At 44.1% G+C, this 23465-nt stretch overlaps 1 protein-coding gene across 2 annotated transcripts; it reads left to right on the forward strand.

Annotated features, from left to right (window-relative positions):
- The first annotated feature begins 43 nt into the window (after positions 1-43).
- On the forward strand, positions 44-10837 carry AP5M1 (adaptor related protein complex 5 subunit mu 1). 2 transcript variants are annotated; one of them, XM_071559350.1, is made up of 8 exons: positions 44-138; positions 4084-4729; positions 6399-6626; positions 7052-7191; positions 8981-9066; positions 9167-9282; positions 9532-9628; positions 10663-10837. In XM_071559350.1, the coding sequence occupies exons 1-8, from the start codon at positions 71-73 to the stop codon at positions 10743-10745; spliced, it is 1464 nt and encodes a 487-aa protein (XP_071415451.1). In that variant the 5' UTR covers positions 44-70; the 3' UTR covers positions 10746-10837. The 2 variants fall into 2 exon arrangements, with proteins under 2 accessions (XP_071415451.1, XP_071415452.1); XM_071559351.1 differs by lacking the exon at positions 10663-10837 and having other exon boundaries at positions 9148-9282; positions 9532-9620.
- The last annotated feature ends 12628 nt before the right edge of the window (positions 10838-23465 follow it).

Here is a 23465-nt window from a genome sequence, read left to right on the forward strand (position 1 = left end):
GCCGGGCGGGCTCGGCGAGCGCGGCTCCTCCCCGGCCGCCATCGGCTCCGGAGGGTTCGCTGCCATCGCCATGGCCCTGCGGGCGCTGTGGCTCCTCAAGCAGGACCCCGAGGCCGGTGGAGCCGTGCTCTTCTCCAGGTAGAGGCGGCACCGGCGAGGGGGGCGCGGGCACGGCGGGGTGGGCGCCCTGAGGGCGTGTGGGTGCGCTGGAGGGGCGATGTGGGAGGAAGGGGTGCCCTCAGGGGGGTCTGAGTGTTCTTATGGGAGTCTGGACGCCCTGCGGGACACGATCCTCTCGGGGAGCGGGTGCTCTTAGGGAGAGCAGGTGTTTTTGGAAGGTCACAGTGCTCTGGGGGGAGATGGGGATGCTCTCAAGGGGGTCTGGATGCCCCTCAGAGGCGTCCCGGTGCCCTCAGAGCGATCGGGTGCCCTCTGGAGGGTCTGGATGCCCCTCAGGGTGGTCTGGATACCCCTCAGAGGAGTGCCGGTGCCCTCAGGGAGGTCCGGGTGCCCCTCAAGGGGCTCCGGGTGCCCTCAAGGGGGTCTGGATGCCCTCAGGGTGTCCCGGTACCCTCAGGGGAGTCTGAATGCCCCTCAGTGAGGTCCGGGTGCCCTCAGGGGGGTCTGGATGCCCTCAGGGGGTCCGAGTGCCCTCAGGGGGATCCCGATGCCCCTCAGGGGGGACCGAATGCCCCTCAGGGGGGGTCCGGGTCCCCTCATGGAAGTCTGGATGCCCCTCAGAAGGTCTGGATGCCCCTCGGGGGGGTGGGGGGTGGGGGTCCCGGTGCCCTCAGGGGGGTCCCGGTGCCCTCAGGGGGGTCCGGGTGCCCTCAGAGGGGTCTGGGTTCCATCAGGACGGTCTGGATGCCCCTCAGAGGGATCGGGTGCCCTCAGCGGGGAGCGGGTGCTTTGGGGAGTGCGGGTGCTCTGGGAATCTCAATATTCTTGGGGGGGTCTGGATGTTCTTGTGGGACCCACCGGGGTGTTGCTCGGGGGCTCTGTGTGCTCGGGGGCATCCCGGTGCTTTGGGGACCCGGGGCTCGGCCGCTGCTCCCGTCGGTGCGGGGGGAACGCAGAGCAAACCCCCGGGTCGCCTCGGAGGCCCCGCGGTGGTCTCAGAGCAGCCTCGGGCCCACCGAGCAGAGGCAAAAACACCAACACGTCGTGATGATGAATTAATAGATCCCTTGGCTCATCCCAACGCCGCTGCATATTGTTAATTTCTGACCCCGGTTTCAAGAATTTCTGGCTTTGCATCGTGTGCTTTTTAACTAAATCTGGGTTGGTTTTGGTTTTGGGGGTTTTTTTAACAACTTCTGCATTTTGCACGTCAGTTTTCTTGCTCTGTTCCTCTTTCTTTTCGTTACTGTAAAGATTTTAACCAGCTCTTCTCTGTCCTAACATAGAAAAACAATGAGGCAATGATTATAAAGTTCTATCAGATTAACCAAATGAGCAAGTAGAAAGTATCTATTTTTGCTTATATTTTACTTATATTCTCATCATGTTCTGTAGCTTTACAAAAAGTGGACTATTTTCAGGCAGAAATTTATCTTTTCATTTGATGTCGATTTTTTAATACAAATACAGGTTTTTTGAGTTACTGGAGGAATTCACTAAGGAGTCCTTCAGAGGACAAGTTTTTATTCAGAACTTTTGCAGAGTTTTAAGTAAGACTTTGGGCCAGACAAGCTGCTTTTGTTGGGCTGGCAAAATTTGCTGCCCTTTTTACCCCTGACTTCAGAAAAATCAGTTCCAAACAATGAGAGGAAAAATAACTAAGGCTAGGGAAAGTTTAAAAAAAAAAGATCTGGATGAAGAGAGCTACAGTCCTAGTCTGAATTCAGTAAAACCAGAGAGAGAACGTAGGACTAAAAAAAAAAATCAACAATAAAAAGAGCAAGTAGACCATCTTCCATCTTCAGGTGCAGACAGATCTCTACATTGGACATTCCTCTGATTGTTTTAGGATTAGTATTATGGTGCTTGTATTACCTACAGGACTAGAGATGAGGCCTCCCCTCTACAAACACAGATAAAGAGAAAGGCTTGTCCCAAAAAAGCAGAGAGTGTAATCGCCACGGAGCAAGGGGGGGCTGGTGACAGGGATATGTGGAGTAACTTGTCACACAGTGAGCGGCAGAGACAAGGAGTCCTTGCCCTTTGAAAGGGCAAACTATACTTGATGCTTCAAGTGATTTCCAGACTTAGATCTTTCAAGTTCCCAGAGGCAATAATAGGGCTGTGGAAGCCCCAAGTTTATCCTCCTAACTGACCTTAAATTCAACAAAGCACACAGACAATATAAAGAATGTGGGATCACATGGAAACTGTTGGTTTCGGGACTTACCCACTCAGCTGGAGATACGTGAGCCCTGATCTTTAACCTCGGAGAACACATCGGGCACATCAAAGCATTCCCCTTTTTTTTCTGAGGTGATCATAACTTAATTCAGGCAACCAGTGTGGTTTCTCTCCTGAATTGCCAAAGCTCGTTCGACCCTGGAAACTTTCATCTTTTAAAGTCTGCATCACTCTAGAAGTGAATCCTGAATAACGGGGATCTGTAGGGCTAATTCATCCAGTGGCTCAGCTACAGCTGGGAAAATTTACTGGGAGGAGGAGAAGTTGCACAGCAAAGAGAGCAGAGAGACTGGGACTTCAGTAAGACAAAACTGGGCCACAATATCTCCTCTTCCCTTGTTTTGGAAATGACCAAAAATAGCTGCTCCCCAAGGTTACATGTAGCCTCTTATCAGCAACTTTGCTCTGGGAGGCCTCATAAATTTTCACGCTGCAAAACCACTTTGTTTTTTTGCCCTTCAGAATATCTGTGAGGCTGCAGGGAGGTGTTTTACTGTCATCTGTATCCTGTTTACAGATTTCGTAGCTCTGGCTTCGCCCTGCCTGTGTTTGCTTTTTCCTTACTGAAAAAATAACCCAAAACCCCTAAATGCCCGATTAGGAATCAAAGAAAAAAGCACAGGCACTGAAAATAAGCCTGAGGAAGTGTCGTTGCCTCCAGCCAGAGACTTTGCTACTCAGTTAAGTGTAGGTGGGACTAAAGAGGCAACAGGGTGAGATCCTTGGAAGTCTTCAGGAGCAGGAGGGAAGTGCTACAGATGGAGGTCATAGATATAACAAAGTTCCACATTGCTTGGATTGCAGGGTCTGTGGCAATTTAAGAAACAGCCTGTCAGTGTGACCTTAAAAAGATGGTGTGAAGAGGAGGATAAATGAAGGCAACGTGGTGCAACATAACAGGTTTAAAATATGCAGTCCCTTGTGTCTGTGGCATGATTACATCTTAAATACTTGGAAAAATGAAGTAGTCATAAAAGCTTTGTCACATACATTGCATGTGTAGCATGGAGTCTATTTTGTACCCTGTCCCCCCAAATTATACATTACACGGGAAAACTTGGACTTGTGTACAGTGAAATCCTTTTGGATTTATAATTGTGTAGACATTTTTAGTTAATCTTGTTGATCAATTCAAGCAACTGCTGCAGATCAACTGTGTAAGCTCAAAGTAGCAATGGCAAACCTGTATATAAGTAAACTCCATTTTCTTAAATGTCTGAGAACTTGTCTTCAGTGTGCTCTCACCTCCTAGAAATAATGAAGTTTTGCTGCTCTGGTGGAAATAATTCATTAGTGTTTATTAAGCATCCTGTACCTTTGTGCACCAGGCAGGGCACAAAGATTCACATTTTATTAAAAAAAATGAATGAATGTGACTGCTCAAAGTTTCCAGCAAACATCCAGCTGCTAGAATGAATCATAATTACTCATTAAATAGTTTTATTGGTTTACATTCTGATCCCATCACTGTTTCTATCACAGTGCTACTGGCTGCCGTGTACACACAGTTATTTTTAGAACCAGAGGGTTTTGGGGAAGAGAATAGAAACCCATCCTTGATCATGTCAATAACCCAAAGATTTTTACAATATTTTTGTGTTCCGTGGCAGCCAGAAAAGGGGTTGGGTGGTTCTGCTCGTAGGAACTCTGTTGCTGTGATGTTTTGGGTGAATAACTAAATAAACAGATGAGTAAGAGGTTCTGCTTTCCTTGTCCCAGGCGTTACCCCACGGTCGAGCTGCGCGCTGAGACCTTCAACGGGGCCACCCACGTGCCAGTGCCCTCGGACAGCGCTTTCCTCAAGGCCCTGCTCTTTGAGCTGAGGCTTGTGGGTGACCAGGTTTTTGTGGAGCACCGGGACACCTGCACTCGGATCAATCGTTCCTCAGTGCATTCAGTGGCCACCGAGGCTGGGGATCTCTGGCCTGTGCTGGCTTTCCAGAAGAGTGGGCTGATCTACGCGTGCCTCCCGCTTGTTGAGGGGCCCTTGGAGCCACGGCCTCCCCTCCTCACCGTCAGTGGGCTCTCCCAGGGACTGGCCCTTCTCTTGGGAATTGTGGAATACATCTCTCCCAGTCGGAAAAATGAAGCTGAGATGAACACAAAGATAGGCCAGCTCCGCTACCTGCTCATCCAGGCCTGTCCCCTGGGCACCCCCTTAAACACCAACATCCGCAGCTTGAACAGCTCCTTCGAGGACATCCAGGAGACGCCCGTGGATAAGGATCAGCCAGCTTGGAGATCCAGCACCTATAAAGGCAAACCTCAGGTTAATGTCTGCATCACTGAGAAAGTCAAGTGTATGCAGTATGACCAGAGAGACGTGGTGGACACGTGGCAGGTTTATGGAGCTGTAAACTGCAAGGTGAGAGCACTTGATGTGCGAGACCAAAATAGTTTTCACGGGACACTGCCTGAAGTAGTTTCCATGGGACACTGGGAAAGTAAATACTCCTGTCATTTTACATATGAAAGTAAAATGAAGTGACTGTTTACTCAATAGTAAAGTTTAGAAACTGATCAGCAAGTTTCTAATACTGTAATATTTCAAAGTATAACTAATACTACATATTGGTTTGATGCATTAGTGTTTTTTATTTTCATTTTTACTGGGGTATTTTTCCCCATGGCAGTGGGAGTTGAACTAGATGGTCTTTAAGGTGCCTTCCAATCCAAATCACTCCATGATTCTATAATTCAGGCAGTTTTTTCAGTAACTACTTACAGGGCTTAAGTCCAGCAGTAACTACATTGAATGTATTTTCCAAAATTTTTCCTATTTTAAAGGAAATAGGGAGAAATCATTTCATATAGTATTTGCATATAAAGATTAAGAAATGGCAATGCTAACACCAAATGTATTTCCAGCTGTTTGATAAGCAATGTGTTAAATAATTATTAGAAATAAATGTCTTCTACAAGTGTCTTTACATGAACATTTTTAATTAATTTTCCTACTAAACAAAAGTTTAATTTTCTATCCTACTTTATTCTATTACAGCAACATTTTGAATGCACAGACGTTGATTGTTTGGCTGACATAAGAACAGTTGGGAAAGAATCTGGTGAAAGAAATTGGTTGTATAATTATTTTGAATGATTTGTATGTAGCAATGGGTTTTAGTGTAGAATCACAAAATGGTTTGGATTGGAAGAGACCTTAAAGCTCATCTAGTTCCCACTCCCTGCTGTGTTCAGGGCCACCTTCCACTATCCCAGGTTGCTCCAAGGCCCATCCAGCCTGGGCTTGGACACTTCCAGGGATGGGGCAGCCACAGCTTCTCTGGGCATTGTTTAATATTAAAATATCTCATTGTTTAATATTAAAAATTGGGGATATTGACTAAATAGATCAGTAATAGTTATGAAATACATTAACATTTGAGCTTTCTATAATAGATGTATTTCATGTCCTTCTAAATTATGCTTAGGAAGCAAACAATATTATCACAATATTCTTTATTTGTAACTACAAGTGTTATAAGAGGAGAAAGACCTTGTAATAAAAGTGGATCCTGGTAGTTTAATTATTTGCACAGGGTGGATGCTCATCTCCAGAGGAAGCCAACCTCAGTGTTGCAGTTCCAAGGGCTGGGTTATTTCCCACCAGCCATGGTGGTTTATGTGGATTATGTGGGTGAACAGCCTCCTGCTCTGAGAGGGACAAGTCTGTAGGTCCCCTGGATGGCCTTACATAAGAAGCAAGGCCTGTTGTCATTGTGCCCTGCTGAGGTGGCACACACAGGGACAGGACAAGGGACACGCTGCCCGTGGCTGCTGTGACAGCACAGTGGCCATTAATAGCGTGCTGGAATCCATTAAGGGGATGTTATGAGTGACTGAATTAATTAGCCTGTCACCAAGTGTGTCATATTAATGTCTCAGTACTGACTGTCAGCACAAAGGATTGACAACAGGCAAAAATTTTGGGGGTGTTTTTTCTTAAATGCTAAAAATGTACTGTATTTTTGAGCATCTCATTATGGCTTCATGGAGGTATTTTAGAATAACTTCTTGACTTCATTTCTTTCAAGTGTGACATAGAGGGATCTGCCCCCAAAGTAACCCTCACCTTGAATCTCCCAACCAATGGGCCTCCACTCCAGGATGTTGTGATCCATCACTGTGTGACCTCCGTGGACCCTGCCATGCTGATGTCCTTTAGTGCCCAGCCCCTGGATGATTCTGTGTTCACTGGACCTTACAAATTTCCTTTCATTCCTCCTTCAGATTCCTTCAACTTGTGCTACTACACCTCCCAGGTAACGATATTCCCAACCCTCCTTCTTATCCAAGTTGTGGGAATAAAAACATCTGTGTGGTTGAAGATGTCGGGATGAGTTTGAGTCCAATACAGGCAGTAAAATCTTTTTTATATAATTAAATGCTTTTTATATAATTAACTGCTTGGAAGGCACTTCAGGACTTGAGTTGTCTGAATCACATTCAGGAGTTACTGGTAATTCTGCTTTTCCTTTAAATGGACCACTTAAATGAATGAGAGAAAATACATCCAGGCTGAGGTGTCAAGTGCAGGTACCACAAATCTGTGCACTGAAGAGTTTGGCACAGTCAGTAATTAATATGTTTGTTGTTTTTTAAAGTACTTCAGCAATGTAAACAGTGTATAACTGATCTCATGATGATGCTGTTAATATATCTTGAGAATGAATACAGTTTTTTCCAGGTTCCTGTTCCACCAATTTTGGGATGTTACCAACTCGTTGAAGAGGGATCTCAGATAAAAATAACAGTTAATTTAAAGCTCCATGAAAGCATAAAGAATTCTTTTGAGTACTGTGAAGCTCGTATACCTTTTTTCAACAGGTAAGAATTAAGAAATCCTGCATAAATTCCTTCCATTTCTTTGAGATCCTCCTGAAATGAACCTGTCAGGAGTCAATATAACAAGTTATACTCTGTCACCAGTGGACACTGACCTTGCAAATGTTGGGAAGCCCCCTTGGAATTCCTGTAATTTCCAGAACACAGAATTGTACCAAGATATTTGGTAACATTCCAAATCCTTCTGTTGCTCATCCTGTTTCCCTGGGGTATTTTTTCACGTGCCACAATCCTCCAGGTGGATTAAGCCTCGAGATCACTTCCAGCCCAGGGTTACCTGTTCCTTAAGACTGCTAATCCTGCCTGCAGATCAGCTTATCAAAAATAGAGGTATTTCAAATTAAAACGATAGTTTTCCCTTCAGCCTCCCCGACAGCTGCCGTGGCTGCACTGTCATAGAATCATAGAATCATAGAATCGATTGGGTTGGAAAAGACCTCCAAGATCATCAAGTCCAACCCTTGGGCCAACTCCACTCCCTTTACCAGATCAGGGCACTCAGTGCCACGTCCAATCTGCGTTTAAAAATCTCTAGGGATGGTGAATCCACCACCTCTCTGGGCAGCCCATTCCAATGCCTGAGCACTCTCTCTGCAAAGAATTTTTTTCTGATATCCAACTTCAATTTCCCCTGGCAGAGCTTGAGCCCATCGTGCCCCCTTGTCCTATTGCTGAGTGCCTGGGATAAGAGACCAACCCCCACCTGGCCAGAACTTCCCTTCAGGCAGTTCTAGACAGTGCTGAGGTCACCTCTGAGCCTCCTCTTCTCCAGGCTAAACACCCCCAGCTCCCTCAGCCTCTCCCCATAGGGCTTGTGCTCCAGTCCCTTCACCAGCCTTGTTGCTCTTCTCTGGACTGGCTCCAGCACCTCAATATCCTTTCTGAACTGAGGGGCCCAGAACTGAACACAGTACTCAAGGTGTGGCCTCTCCAAGGCAGAGTCCAGGGGAAGGATCACTGACCTGGTCCTGCTGGCCATGCTATTTTTGATACAGGACAGGATCCCATTGGCCTTCTTGGCCACCTGAGCACACTGTTGACTCCTGTTGAGCTTCCTGTCACTCAGTCCTCCCAGGTCCCTTTCTGCCTGGCTGCTCTCCAGCCACTCTGTGCCCAGCCTGGAGCACTGCAGGGGGTTGGGGTGGCCAAAGGGCAGGACCTGCACTTGGCCTTGTTGAACTTCATCCCATTGGAATCAGCCCATCTCTCAAGTCCATCCAGATCCCTCTGCAGAGCCCTCCTGCCTTCCAGCAGGTCGACACTCCCTCCCAGCTTGGTGTCATCAGCAAATTTGCTGATGATGGACTCAATCCCCTCATCTAAATCATCAGTAAAGATGTTAAACAGGACTGGACCCAATACAGACCCCTGGGGAACACCACTTGTGACTGGCCACCAGCTGGATGCAGCTCCGTTCACCAGCACTCTCTGGGCCCGACCCTCCAGCCAGCTCTTAATCCAGGAGAGGGTACACTTGTCACATAATTATCATGAAAACTGAAAGATGAAATGATGCAAAGTTGCTGATGCTGATCATATTGTCAGTGAAACACTCTCAGTGAACTGTGATTGCTGGGTTGAGACCATGGTGATTCCCTCCTGCTCTGTGATTGCTCCTCATAAATTAGCAGCATGCTCACATGGGTGTGGTTGGTCTGTGTGCACATAAATAATGGCTCTCAGCTTTTCTTGCTTCCTTTAACAAATCAGGCATCAAAAATACCAAATGATAGGAATTCCAATGGTTTTCTTTCTCCTCTGTCATATGTAGGGGCCCAATTGCTCAGTTAGAGTACAAAGTTAGTTATGGACAACTGGATTTGTCCCGAGAGAAGAGTCTTCTGGTTTGGGTCATTGGTAAGAAACACACGCAGTGCACTCTCCTTCCTCCCCTCTCACTCCTCCAGAGTGTGGGCACAGCTGTAGCATTTCTAATAGATCCTGTTTCTGGCTTTAGGACAGAAGTTTCCCAAGTCTTTGGAAGTTTCTCTGACTGGAACCGTGTCTTTTGGCACTGCAGGCAAAGAGCACCCCACTGATTATGTGTGCACTGGGAACACAGCCTATGTCAAAGTAAGTCACAGGCTCTGGGAAGAGAGGCCTTAGCAGTCCCTTTTTTAATTGCTTTGAACTGGCTATGAAGACACATTGATTTAAAATCTTTATTCTCAGCACTGAGTTTTGTTCTCCTGCTTGGAGGACTTGACCTCCTGTCCCTTTGGAGTTTGCTTGCCCACCAGAAGTGTGTAACACAGATTGCCAGTATTTGCACAGCAAGGGTGACAATATGCATCTGATCATATTTTCCCTCTCTTTCTGTAGCTGCATTTTAGGATCCCAGACTTTACACTTACTGGATGTTACGTAGACCAGCATTCTATTCAGATCTCTGTACCAGGGAAACCCAAAATTACTGCCTGTGAGTTGCTGAAAATGTCATTTATTTAACTGAAACTACGTATTGAAGTTATGAAGTGTGTGACAATGACTAAAATTATGTAACTAATGTTGGACTTTTGTTTTCTGCTCTGTGGTTGGGTTTTTTAGTGATGTTTAAAGCACCCCTGGAGGAGGGACTGGCCTGTCCTTTCAGAGGAGAGCTGATTTACAGATCTATACTCAGTGACAAAGTCAGTCTCTCTCTTGGGCTGTCTCCCTTCGCCCTGTGATGGTTATCCTGCTCTGCACAGTGGCAGAACTTTTTCTAGGGAGTCAGAGAATGTTCCTCTGTAGTTTGGCCCCTTGTTTAGGACACCTTTGTCAGAGACATGATGATGGGATTGGCAGTACCCAGGTACAGAACTCAGCTCCTGCATGCAAGGTGAGGCTGCTGCTGGCAGTGCCATCAGTATGTTGAACATGTAAAGCAGAAACCAAACCTGCATTACTGTTGAGTTAACACATGAGCACTTCCAAGCCTGCTCCAAAAATACACTAATTTGGACATAGAAGGCACTTATTAAACCTGAGCAATGGAAGCATTTTTATTTGTAGCTGTCTGTCTGTTGCAACTTGTGTCAGTCATGTCAGCAGAAATCTGTAAGTGCCTTTTGGAAACCAAGGTCTACACTGTTAATTTTGTGACAGGGCACATTCAGCCCTAAATAGTAACACAGTAAAAGCATTTTCTTACTGTATGTTTTGTATTGAGTGTGCAATTTATATTCATTGAACAAAATCCAAGCCATTCACCTGCTTTTGACTTAACCTCTGTTTGAATTTTAAGCTCATGACTGATACATTAGTAAAGGTAATTGAAGCTGAGACTTTAAATGTCTCATTATCAGAAACGATTTTCAAATAATAATAAGAGTCTTACAGTTTAAAGAGGCCATTATACCTTTTCTGTAAACTAGTAAGGATGGATTAGTAGTCACTTAACTTGGATGAAGGAATGTCTGATTGTAAAGCACCTTGTAATGCTTATTTTTCTTGCCTTTTTTTCCCCTTTAGCCCGGGAACTGATTTCTTCTGATTATTACCTCTGGAATTCCAAAGCACCAGCACCCACAGTGTACAGACCTTCACTTGACTAATTTGCTTGTGAATCATTTTTATATTTAAACAAAGCATGTGGTTAATGAGATTAATGTCATGATACAGTGAAAATAAATATTTGCCAGCACTAGGGCTTTGTATGTGTCCTTAAAATTTTCTGTTGAGTAAAAGCTCAAGAGGTCACTTCTCTTAAAAACATAAGTTGTTTTTATATTGTTTAGTCCTTAGTAACAGCCTGGAGAAGACAATTTGAAAGGTACTTGCTGTGGCTGTTTTTACTTTCCCTTCTAACAGTAACTGGGACAAAATATAAGTACCTGGTGATACAGTTACAGACTCTGGGCATGTCTTCTGGGAGGACTCCCAATTACTTCACTTAGTTTGTAAACCAGAGACTTCACAGGATGGGAAGGATTTCAGGGTCTTATTTCTGTCCTGAAGTCACAAGAATCTGATCAGACTCCAGACTAAGAGGACAGTTAAAGGCAGGAGTTCTGCTGTTCTCACAAGATGCCTACAGAATACATATATAATTTTTATAACAATAAAAATTGTAAATAAATTAGCAATAATTTACAAGCATTTTAAGAAGGGTAGTATGGCTTGAGCAGCACTTCTAAAAATGGAGATGACCCAAGAGTCTTTGTTGCCTCTGTCAGCAGAAGTGAGTTCCCTTTCACACGTGCCTGGGAACTGCTTGCTCTGAAAACAGAGATGTGAACCTGATTTTTCAAATCACAAGACTAGTTCTGAGCAGGCAAAATCAGCTGTGCTTGCTGAAGGCTCCAGAAAACAGCCCTGAGCTGTTTTCTATGGAAAAATAGGTGGGAAAGGACTCAGTTTACAGAGACAGACATCAGATTTTGAGAATAATATCTGCAGGAACACAGGAAATGGACTTTAAGAGAGTTATCAGGAAATGAGCAGTTTCTGAAAGGCTGATGAAGAGCTGACAGAGCCTGGAGAGCAGCACAAAAGCAGGGAATGCTGAGTAATAAGACCTGCACTGGCTGCTCCTGCCCTACCTCCTGCCTCACTGTACACTGCGAGATAAATCAGATTAGTGATTATGTAAGGAGAAAAGTTTTAAGCTATAATTTAAAAATACTTAGATTGAGATAGTAATCTAATTGCTTGGTTGAATTTTCTAAAGGGTGGATTAATTCATGTGAAACACCGTTCAGCTGAAACTGCAGTGCCAGCTTAGGAAACAGGACTTGGGAAACAGAGCTGGGATCTGTTCCACACAGGTGAGGGGTCTGTTTTACTCAGCAGGTGAAAGGTGAATTAGTGATTTTGCCCCAAATACCTGTAACAGTTGTCCATGTGTTTGAGCACCACAGTGTGAGTGGAGAGAGGTCTGTGCTGAAAGGGTTTAGATCATGTGCTGTCCACCAGGCCACCAGAGTTGGGTTACCACCTACCCGTGGGAAAGGTGGGAGCTCTGCACAACAGCACTGTGGAGGAATGGCTTTCCTTACTCAATGGGGCTGCCAAAATTCCTAGTGTGTTAGGAGACTCTTTGCACTTAAGAGCAAGAGGTTCTTCTAAATCCTGTTCCTTTTTGTTTCCCTCTTGCCCATGTCTAACTCATGGTTGGGATTGTTGTAGTGCTCAGGAAAGAAGGGCTGTGGCTTTGGGTTACTTTGCACACACCCATCAACGCAGGGTTGGAGGGAGAGAAGGAGTGGGTGATGTTTCTCTCCTAGCCTGGAGCAGTTTTTTACAACTTCATGCATGTCATCACCTGTTTTGATTTGCTCTCAGGGTTTGCTCCGTGTGATCCTGCACCCCCTTCCTGCAGTGCTCTGCCCTTGCTCAGGGACAGCTCTGTGGAAGACACAGGGGCAAAGCAGCTGTGTCTGCCTTTTTTTGGAAGAGTGGCTGAGGTCTCTCTGGCAGGTGTGAGTGTGCAGCACACCCTGTTCTTTGGGAAGCACCATGGATTGGTCAGACAGCAAAGCAAACCAGGTTAAAGGCCCAAACCTTCAGCCAACACTCTTGTGCAATAAGTGTGAGACACCCACGCTGGGGCAGAAGCTGGTGAAGCCTTTCTCCTGTCCTGATGGCTGCCCTTGCCTTCTGGGAAGGGCCAATTCTCATGGATACTTCAGAAATATCAGAAGGGTAGAAAACTAGTAAAGTCAGCTTGGTAAGCTTAGTGAATTATGTGGCTCACAGCTGGAGTGTGTCACAACTTGGGTACAAGTGGGGACACTGGGTAGGTAATACTGGAAAAGTTCAAGGATTTATAACCTGTCTGTGTCCCTCTCTCTGTTCCCTGGTAGTTGTCCAGATAATTTCACTGTTACTCTACATGGTCTGAGCACTTTTCCTGTTTTAAGAGAGGAAAAAGCCCCAACTTTAAAACTTAGAAACATATGAGTGAGAGCTCACATGAGCCTGGGGACTGCATGGCAGAGCTGGTATCTAACAGTAGTTCTGGTGGGCTCTGAAGGTCTTCAAGTGTTGGTGGTCTTCCTTTAACTCTTTAATAAAATCTCCCATGTTTTTAACACAGCAGTGTCTTTAAAACTGTGTTAAAGAGGGAAAAAAATTCTCTTTTTGTACAGAGTGCTGTTTCTTCTACAAGAGTGTTTGCTGCTTGGAGTGCTTCTATTTATAATTTCCTCACAGGTTTAGGCTGCAGGGGATCTATGCAGATAACTGCACAAAGGCTTTCAAAAAGAACTGGCCAAAGAGTTCTCCAAAATTCATGTTGCATTTCAGAGAGCCAGAAGAAAACTAAGAAGCAAATAATTGAAAACAATAAATGGAAGGATTTAAATAAATATTGGGCTGTCAAACCTGAGATTTTCCCAAACAAATAATGGATATAAATATTAAGAAGTTAATATTTATACTCAATTCATGAGTAATGAACTCAATTCATTAGTAAAATGAATTTGTTTCATTCCATTAAAATTTAGGAGTAATGTAAGAAATGGCAATTAAAATTAATTTAAAGCAAATACACACTGTCAAGCTTTTTAGACAAGACTGAACATTTAGTTGGCAATGAGAATTGATGTAACAGACCCCTAAGAAATTAAAATAATGCAGAAATCCATGTACAACTCACTAAACATAGTAAAAAAGACTGAGATTTCCAAGTCCAGTGGTGAGGGGGAACCCTCATCAAACATGTGTTGGAGTCCAACTGTTTTGCTTAACACTTTGTGGAAGGAAATGGGGAATTTGCACTGAAGTCCCAGAGGGTGCTGTGGCTGAGAAGCAGCAATTACTGGAAGTGTTGAAGCCCTTGTTCAAACCATCAGGGTTTGAATGAGGTTTTTGAGGGTAATAAATGTTCCAGCAGAAGCAGGGGCCAAGGTGTGGATCTGAGAACAGGCCATCCATACATGGTAAGATGAGAAGGGGACCGAGGAGTGTCCAAAATTCCTGGTGTGTGGCTTAGGTGGGCACTGCTGTGGCCAGAAGGACCAGTGCAGTCACTCCTGAAGCACCTGGCACTGGTGTGATCCTCCCCAACCCAAATACCCCATTTGTAGGAAAATGGCCAAAGTCTGAAGCTGCTGAGAAATCCTGAGCTCACCAAAATCTCCAAATCTCCCTTGTTCTCCACCCCTATGCTCTCACTGCTCCTGGTATAACCTGCCTCTCCCTCTAAGTGTTGAGTCCAAAGGGTCATACCAAGGTGCCACAGTGAGAAGATTCTCCTCAGGTGTCTTATGTGCACTCCTACCATTCCTAATTGTACTAGAAAAAAGACAGGACCAGGAAACCCACCTTTCCTTGACTGGGAACTACTGCTGGGGAGCAGCTTCCCAGGCCCCTGGGACCACCATCCCACCGCTGTCACCTCAGTTTATCTCCTGAGCTTGCTTGTCAGGTTGGGAGGCAGAGTCAAACCATCACCAGCATTCATGTGTGAGACAAATTTCCCCTCCAAATTCCCAGGCCTGTTCCTCTCACCACAGGAGGGAATTAGTCCACCTAACACATCTCCATGTTGTCAAGTCTGTGCCAGCTGCTACTGGTCACTAACCAGTAATTTGGTGCTTTTTCAGTGTTCTGAAAGCCCCTTCCTCCCCCAAGGCATTTGGTGACAGTCCCAAGATGGTTGGTATATGCCAGTTCTCAAGTACTTTGTCATAAACCCCATTCCTTCAGCTAATTTGGAAGCAGCCACTTTTTTTACATCATTCAGCCCTTCCCTCTGCTGGATTTTCCCCGTTTTTACCAGCATTAACTGCTCTGACCACTTGGTAACAGTAAACATTGGAACAACAAGGCATTAAACATTCAGCTGGAGTTGTCCTCTGTTTATTCACACTGTCCTAGGAATTTGCCACACTTTGTCCTATTTGTACAAGCCCTGCTGAGATATAAGCCATGAAAGTTTGTAAGTCTCTGTCCCTACTGCTCTTGCTGGCTCTTCCACCACCACCTCATTCTCTCATCTGTTAGAGGATGGACAAAATACAGGTGTGTTTTCCAGCACCTTTTAGAGTGGAGAAACCAAGCCCAGACAAAGCTGGGTCCATCCTGAGAGCACCAGGACAGGAAAACCTGCACCACTCGGTCCTAAAGGAGTCATTAGATGAGAGTTTTGTAGATTCCAGACTGGGAAGTGTAAGCTTCCTTGGAATTGCTGCCATGGGCCTGTATGACTGTCAGCAGGAATCCAGAGGCTCCTGGGGGTTGTTCCTGAACTCCATTCCCTTCATGTCACCTGTGGTGAGTCGGCCCTGGCTGGACACCAGGTGCCCACCAAAGCCATTCTTCCCTGATCTCCTCAGCAGGACAGGGAGACAAAATTAGGACAAGAGGGATAAGGACAGGGAGATCACTCAGGCTCAACCTGAAGAAATGAATTTAATTAATTAATCAAATCAGGGTAGGATATGAAAATAAAACCAAATCTTGAAAGATCTTTGCCCCACTCTTCCTTCAGTCCCAATTTCTCTACATCCTGCCCACAGTGGCACAGGGGGACAAGGAATGGGGACTGCAGTCAGTTCAACACGTCCTCCCTTCTCCTCACTGTCTTCCCCTGCTCCAGCATGGGATCCTTCCCACAGAAGTCCTCCCCAAACTTCTCCCACATGGGTCCTTCTCATGAGTTGCAGTTCTCACAGTGTGGGTCCGTCCCCGAGGGTCAGTCCTTCAGGAGCAGAGTGCTCTGGAGTGGGTCCCCCAAGGAGTCACGAGTCCTGCTGGAAAACCTGCTCCAGCCTGGGCTCCTCTTTGTGGGGTCGCAGGTCTTACCAGGAGCCAACACATGGGGTCACAGCATCCTTTGGGTGAATACATTCCCTCTGGCATGGAGTCCTCTGGTGGCTGCAGGTGGATCTCTGCTCCTCCATGGACCTCCCTGCGCTGCAGAGGCACAGCTGTCCCACCATGGGCTGCACCATGGGCTGCAGAGGAACCTCAGCTTCAGCTCCTGGAGCACCTCCTGCCCCTCCTGCAGTGACCTGGGGGTCTGCAGAGCTGCTCCTCTCACACATTCTCACTCCTCTCTCCCACTGAGCTTCCCATGTTTTATTCCTCCCCTTCTTAAATACATTATCCCAGAGGTGCTGCCACTGCTGCTGTTGGGCTCAGCCTTGGCCAGTGGCAGGTCCATCTTGGAGCCAGCTGGGATTGGCTCCATGGGACACAGGGAAAGCTTCTGGCACCTTCTGGAGAAGGCACCCCTGTAGCTCCCCCTGCTACCAAACCCTGGCTACACAAACCCCAGAGTTATTCAGGTGCAGGGAACAGAGAACAGAGTTTTAACTCTCAGTGCCTCCCAATGCTGAAAATTCCTTGGGCACAAGCAGGACCCTGCATGGCCCCAGCACAGACCACTTGGACAGCTGCATCTCCTTGATTTTCTGAAATTTTTCTTCCTTATTTCCACAAATCCCACATTGCCTTAAGATGCACCAATCTGCTGATTTTTTGCTGAGGTAATTCATGCAGGGGAGCAGGATCTGAGAGAAAAATTGGGAATTCTCTCTCTTGGGAGCAGGTTGGCAATAAACCTCTGCCTCTCTCCACCCACACCCAGATCCAAAGAAGTTCACAGACTACAGCAGCCCTCCAGGAGAGAGAACAACCAGTAGTGTATTCTCAGGAGGCTTTGAGAGGAAACCAACATCCTTGGAACTTGAGTGCTGATCCATAAGGAACTGCTGCATGTGTGGGATGTCTGGAAGAACAGCATCCCCACCAGTCCATCCCAAGTTAATGGGGCCAGAGAGGAGCTGGAAAACAGGAGCTGTGCTTCTCCCAGGGGAGTGGGATGGCCCACTGTGCCCCAAACCTCACCTCACTGCCCACAGAGGGGCTGTAGGGCTCTCCCAAAAGGCTTCCCATGAAAGGTGCACCTGTTCACCAAGATGCCTCTTCCTCAACAAATCAAGCCAAATTCTATGGGCAGGTCTCAGCCCTCATGGATGCTTTTTCCCAAGGACTCCCAACCCACAATTCAACTGGAATTCAGGTATTTTAAGGCACAGACCTGCCTCCTTTTCTCTTTCTTGCTTTCCCAAAGCCTCCTTCAAACCTGGCTGAGCTCTAGATGAGTTTTTGAAAGCCTGATGCCCTCTGTGGCGACACGTAACAGCAAAGAACTAAACTCAACCCATTTTCTTCCCAATGAGATCAGCTGGTTGCTTTTGATTTTCTCTAGAAACCTCTCTCTTCAAGATCTTTTTTTTCCCCTCCTTTTTGCTTTATTTTTTTGAAGTCAAAGTCTGTTTCCCGTTTGGTAGGTGACCTGTTTAATGTTTTCCCTGTGTCTGGGAACTCCTTAGTGTAATTAGCGACCTTTGAACTCCACAACTAATCCTGAGCTATTTTGTATTCCTTACTCATCTTTAAGGCTGGACCTTTCTTTTCTTTTGAGTCCGCTGCCACAATTAAAGAAGAAACAGCTGCATTTCAAAGGGATTCCAATTCCAGAAGCTTAATCGTGATTGACACGTTCTTATTCTAAGCTATAAGAAACTCTAAGAGTCCTTTCTTGGGTTAAAACTTCAATCATTTTCTAAAAAATTATCTCAATATGGATTTTATTCATTTTCTTTGATAACCATTCTTTGCGATTTTTTTAACTCGAAAGACGCTTTGAGTTGGCGACGAATATGAACTGCACCCACCCAAAGAATGAATGGTGTCTGGATGCAGGAGAGCCCAAATTCCATTTATTGTCCAAATCTGATTATGAAACCTGACGTCCTCCATGTAGCTTGACATCATTCCACATGCCCAAAAGGTAGGAGAGGTGGGAGCGCTTGCAAATGAGCCCCGGGAAGGCTGGGGAGGGAAATGGCATAAAGCACTCTCTGGAAATTGATATATTTTTAGCTCTTCTTCACAGTTTTTATAGCAGAGATTAAAAAGCCACTGCCTGGAAGAGCCCTCCTTCACTCTTGGAAGAGTGAATTCTCCATGAAAAGTCACAGCCATAAAACAGGGATAATTTGTGTGCCTTAAAATCACTGCCACAACCACACGACAAACCCTGGGCGAGGGTCTGGCACAGAAATCCTTCCAAGGGCTGATCCTGGAAAACGATTGAAGCCCGTTGGGTCCCGTTATTTAATTATCTCCATCTCACATTTGAATTCAGCGTGACCTCGGAAAGATGGGCTTAAAAAGGGGAAAAAAGAGCCTGCGAATCTGTGTGTGTTTGTCCAGATCTGTGGGCACAGCGATCCATGGGCATCACTGTGGGATGATGATATAAACCTGTCCTAGTTGAGCCCAAAGATCCCTGGGTATGCACAGCAGGCAAGACCTGGTTTTCCTAAGACAAAGCTCAAATAAAAAAAAGGGGATGTTAATAAACAGCCCTCCAGTTTCCAGGGACCTTTTTTTTCTTTTTTTTTTTTTTTTAATAAGGATTACATCTTAAATTCCAACAAATCAGATTTAGGAGTTACTGAAAGTGAAATTGATCCATCCCTCGGCCAAACTTTGCAATACTTTCCTGTCCTGACATCATTTAGATAGTTAGCTGCATTATCAGATTAAAAACCATTGTACAGGCCTGCTGAAAGGAAAAGGAGGCAAAAAGCTAAACACTGCCTGAATTCTGAACCTTTTAACCTGGCTGAAGTACGCTGGGTCCCTGTTATGCAAATACCTTCAATCCTCTGCTAAGTTCAGTGGAAATAATTTTCTTGAATGACAGGTTTATTCAGCGAGGATTCAGTTGGCGATTAATCCCCCTTTGATCTAAGGTATTTCACTTAACTACCAGTTACCTCGTCCTGACAAAGTGCAACCGAGATTAGGGAGATCACTAGAACACGACCAGGGTGTGCGTTTATTCTCCCCACCCGTTCAAAGGGAAGGGCCAAGAATGCAATCTAGTGGCGCTATTTGAAGATGGAAAGTGCCGTCTCCCGAGTTAGAAAGTCAATTGAATACCAAATGGTGTTTGGTGCTGAGGGAACGGCGCCTCCGAAGCCGAGATATTCCCACTCCCTGGATTTGTGCTGTGGCCTTTCCCCAGACTCTCCTTCCAGCCACGTTTGCCCTCGCCCTCCCAAAGCTGCCTCTTTATTTCAAATTAGCACGTGGTGTGTGTAAAAGATCTCTGCTCTTGAAAGAGCAGATAAGGGGCTGCATTTTCCAGGGTTAAGCTGTTCAATATTATTCCTTGAGATTCACCTTGCTTTTTGCTAAAAAATCCATTTTCTACCTTTTCCAGTGACAACAAATATATATTTTTCTATATATTTTTATATATATATTTCTATATATATATTTATATATTTTATATATATATTCATATATGTATTTATATTTTATATATATTTATATAGTTTAAATATTTTAATATATTATATATTTATATATTTTATATATTTCTAATATTTATATATGTTTTATATATTATATATCTACATATCGTATATATTTTATATATTATATAGTCATCTATTTATATAGTCATATATATTTTTATAATCTCTATATTTTTATATATTTTATATATATGTATACCTTTATATATTTTATTTATTTTAATATATTACATATTTAGATATTTTTATATATTTTTATATGTATATATTTTTATATATTACGTATTTATATATTTTTATATATTTTATATATATTTTTATATTTTATATATTTACATATTCATATATTCATATATTTTTATATATTTATATATTATATATATTTATATATTTTATATATTTTAAATATTTATGTATATTTATATGTAATATAGTTATATATTTTATATATTTTTCTATTTATATATATTTATATATTATTTTTCTATTTATATATATTTATATATTATGTATTTTTATATTTTATATATATTAATATTATAGATATTATACATTCTCTAAATACATATAATATTGTAGACATAATAATTTTTTTCCATCTGATAACACAGCTATTTAAATGAAGTCAGAAAAGGGTTGGATCGATTTCGCTTTCAGTAACCCCTAAATCTGATTTATTGGAATTTAAGATGTAATCCTTAAAAAAAAAATAGTCCCTTTAAACTGGAGGGCTGTTTATTCATTTTTAATTTAATTTAAACCAAAAATACACCCATTTAATTAATGGGTTTATTAACCCATTTTTAATTTGACCTTTGTCTTAGGAGCACCAGGTCCCACCTGCTGCTGTACCTGGGGCTCTTTGAGGTCACTTGGGGCAGGTTTATACTCCTGGATATGTATTTCCACCTCCAGCAGACACAGTGTGATATTTTTATGCCCAAACCTACCCATGAAGCAAAACACGTCACTACAGATGACAGAAAAAACCTCCCTAAGACAAAAATATTCAGGCAGCTGCTGCGGGGCTGAAATAATTCTAATTTTCTCTTTGCTGACGTGTTTTCTTTCTGCTGAATTGTGACATCATTTTAGAGGGGCACAAAGTGCAGGGAGGCTGCGGTGACCCAGACAGGAGCACAGTCCTGATCCAGGGCTTAGCTGGGGCAGCCCCTGAGAAGCTGCTTAGGGGATTGGCAATAAAGCTGTATTTTCTTGCAGCCAGGGGAGAGGCGGAACAATATCATTGGCAGGATTCTTCTCCTGGGTGAAGTGGCTGCCTGGATTTGCACTCTGAACTCACTGATTTTAGTAGGGTTGTTTATATGTAAATACGGCTGAGAGAAGGGAGGAAAATTATTTTATTATTTTATAGCACTTTTATTATATTATTTTATTATTTTATTCCACTTTGAGGACTTTACCCATGCTGAGATATCAGGCACTTGGATAAATTCCTCGCCCATAGAATCTGTTCAAATCAACCTCTCCAAAGCATAAATGTGTATTTAAATCCTTGCAGAATCAGACCTGTGTTTGGGCATTTCTGAGTTCCACAGGCAAACTGTAAACCATCCTTCAGATTCGTTGTTATTGGGAGTTTTATTCCCTCATTTAAATAATTTGAATTTTCAAGAAGATGCTCTGCAGGGTGAGTAGTTCCATGTGAAGGGACTGGAGCCTGCACTGGGGTCCCCTCGATCCAACTGCATCCCCTCCTTCTTTCCTCCCATTTTAGAGAATCAGAGAATAGTTTGGGTTGGAAGGGTCCTTAAATTCCATCCAGTTCCAACCCCACCGTGCCACAGGCAGGGAAATTTTAATTCCCAATGAACAGCCGCCAAATCCCCCCAAAGGCTCATCGAAGGCCCCATCACACTTGATCAGGTCAATAATACACAAACTAAGAAGGATTTGCACTCGAAACTGTAACAGCTTCTCAAGAGCCATTACAGTGTAGTGGCTTTCAGAAAGAAATCCCTTTTAAGAAATGCCAAAATCTGGAGTAACGTGATAGTCTGGGAGGCTTCAGGGTCTTTCTAGTGAGTGTGATGTTACGTGTACTTAGGAGTTGGTAAAAATAAAACAGGAGGGCTTTAAAATACTTTCTGTCTTGACTATATTGACTACATGAAAGCCAGACAGGGGGAGAAATTTATATTTGAAAATAAGCCCGAGTTGTTGTCTGCCTAATCTTGTAGCATAATAAATACAGGAGTACAAGCAAAGACCCACAAAGCCCATGTTGGTCTCTGTACTGCCTCATCAGTGAGAGATAATTGATGACTTGATTTGCCTAATGACTACAGTAAATTATTTAGAAAGATTCAGTTGTATTTATATGATGTATAAAAAATGCCTTGACTGCATCCCTCAGGTTTTAAGGGAAATGAAAAATATGAAGGGGCTGTTCTTGCCTTGTGGTGGTTGTGGAGTCCGTGTTCATGTCTCTGCAATATATAAGGATACAAATAAGATGGGAAATATCTTAAGGCAAAATACCTGTGTGATATTTATCCATTTTCTGGGCTGTTCTTCCCAAATTGAGCAATAACAAATTTTCATAAAATACATCATACAGAATAATAGTCTATTCTGATTACAGTAAAAACTACTTATTAATTAATCATAGGAAGTTGATGCTTAATTGCATAATAATAAATAGGGCATTGTTCAAAACCAGAAGGCATCTCCAACACCCCCGAAGTGCAGGTAATTTCTGTTTTTCAGCCCTCAGCAGTATTTCCAGAGGAGAAATGCCTCAAACCATCGCTCAGAGCTCTGTTTTAAATGCAGTGTACAGTAGGTCAACCTCCCAATTTCAATGAAGGGCAGGGGTATATTAATAAAGGAAGAACTTTCCTTACTTCAGCACTGCTGAGGTTTTCCTGGGAAAGGCTGATGTTCTGCAAAGGCCGTTTCTGCCCCCCGGTGGTGGCACCAAACCAGCGCTCCGGCTCCAGAGCCAGCCGGGCACGAAGGGATGGCTTCGGATCTCTCATTTATTTCTGTCGTTTCTGGGCTATCCGCAGCTCACTGGAGGGGTTGGGTTTTTTCGGGGGTGTAACAGGATAAGGGGGATTGGCTTTGGACTGCCAGAAGGCAAAGTTAAATGGGATATTGGGAAGGAATTCCTGGCTGTGAGGGTAGTGATGCCCCGGCACAGGTTGCCCAGAGGAGCTGTGGCTGCCCCATCCCTGGAAGTGTCCAAGGCCAGGTTGGACAGGGCTTGGAGCAACCTGGGATAGTGGAAGGTGTCCCTGCCCATGAGGAGGTGGACTGAGATGATCTTTAAGGTCCTCTCCAAATCAAACCATTCTGTGGTTCTGATTCACTGGTGTGACTGATTTGCTGCACTTTTCTCTGTTCTGAGCACTGCAAATGTCTCCTCTCTGCTGCCTTGGAGTCACTGCCACCCTGAACCTCACCCTTTTTATTTTATTCTGTCATTTATTGCTCATCCAGGCACACATTTCCTCAGAGTCTGGCTGGGGGTAGCTTCATTTTGGGCATGGAAGAGGGTTGGGAATTATGTCATTACCACAGCTTGGCCTTTGAAAATATTTAGGCTCATTCTCAGCTTAACAGCACAGCAGTTCCCATCCCTTCCAAGCCTGGAGTTGCTCTGTCCTCCTGGCAAACAGCAGCTCCCTGGGATGTTCCAGGTGAGCAGAGATAAACCACACCAGGAGAACTTCCGATAACCAAAAGTTGTGCAAAGCTTTGAAATGGACTCAGAACTATTTTCACAAATTTCTATGGAATCAACTTTGCCACTCCTAAGTTTTCTTCCAGTTTCCAGGAGAATTTTCACACTTTCAAGAGTAAGGAATGCAATATTTTGCACCTCTCACCCCTAAACCTCACTAAAAATGCAATAGCAAACATGAACTATGCAGATGAGGATGCAGAAAAAGCATGTCCAGCTTAACCCTGAGCTTAACTGAAAGCAGCACAATTGAGGTCAGGTATCATCGTATTTATTGATGC

Source organism: Pithys albifrons, chromosome 6 (assembly GCF_047495875.1).
Source record: "Pithys albifrons albifrons isolate INPA30051 chromosome 6, PitAlb_v1, whole genome shotgun sequence".
NCBI lineage: Eukaryota > Metazoa > Chordata > Aves > Passeriformes > Thamnophilidae > Pithys > Pithys albifrons.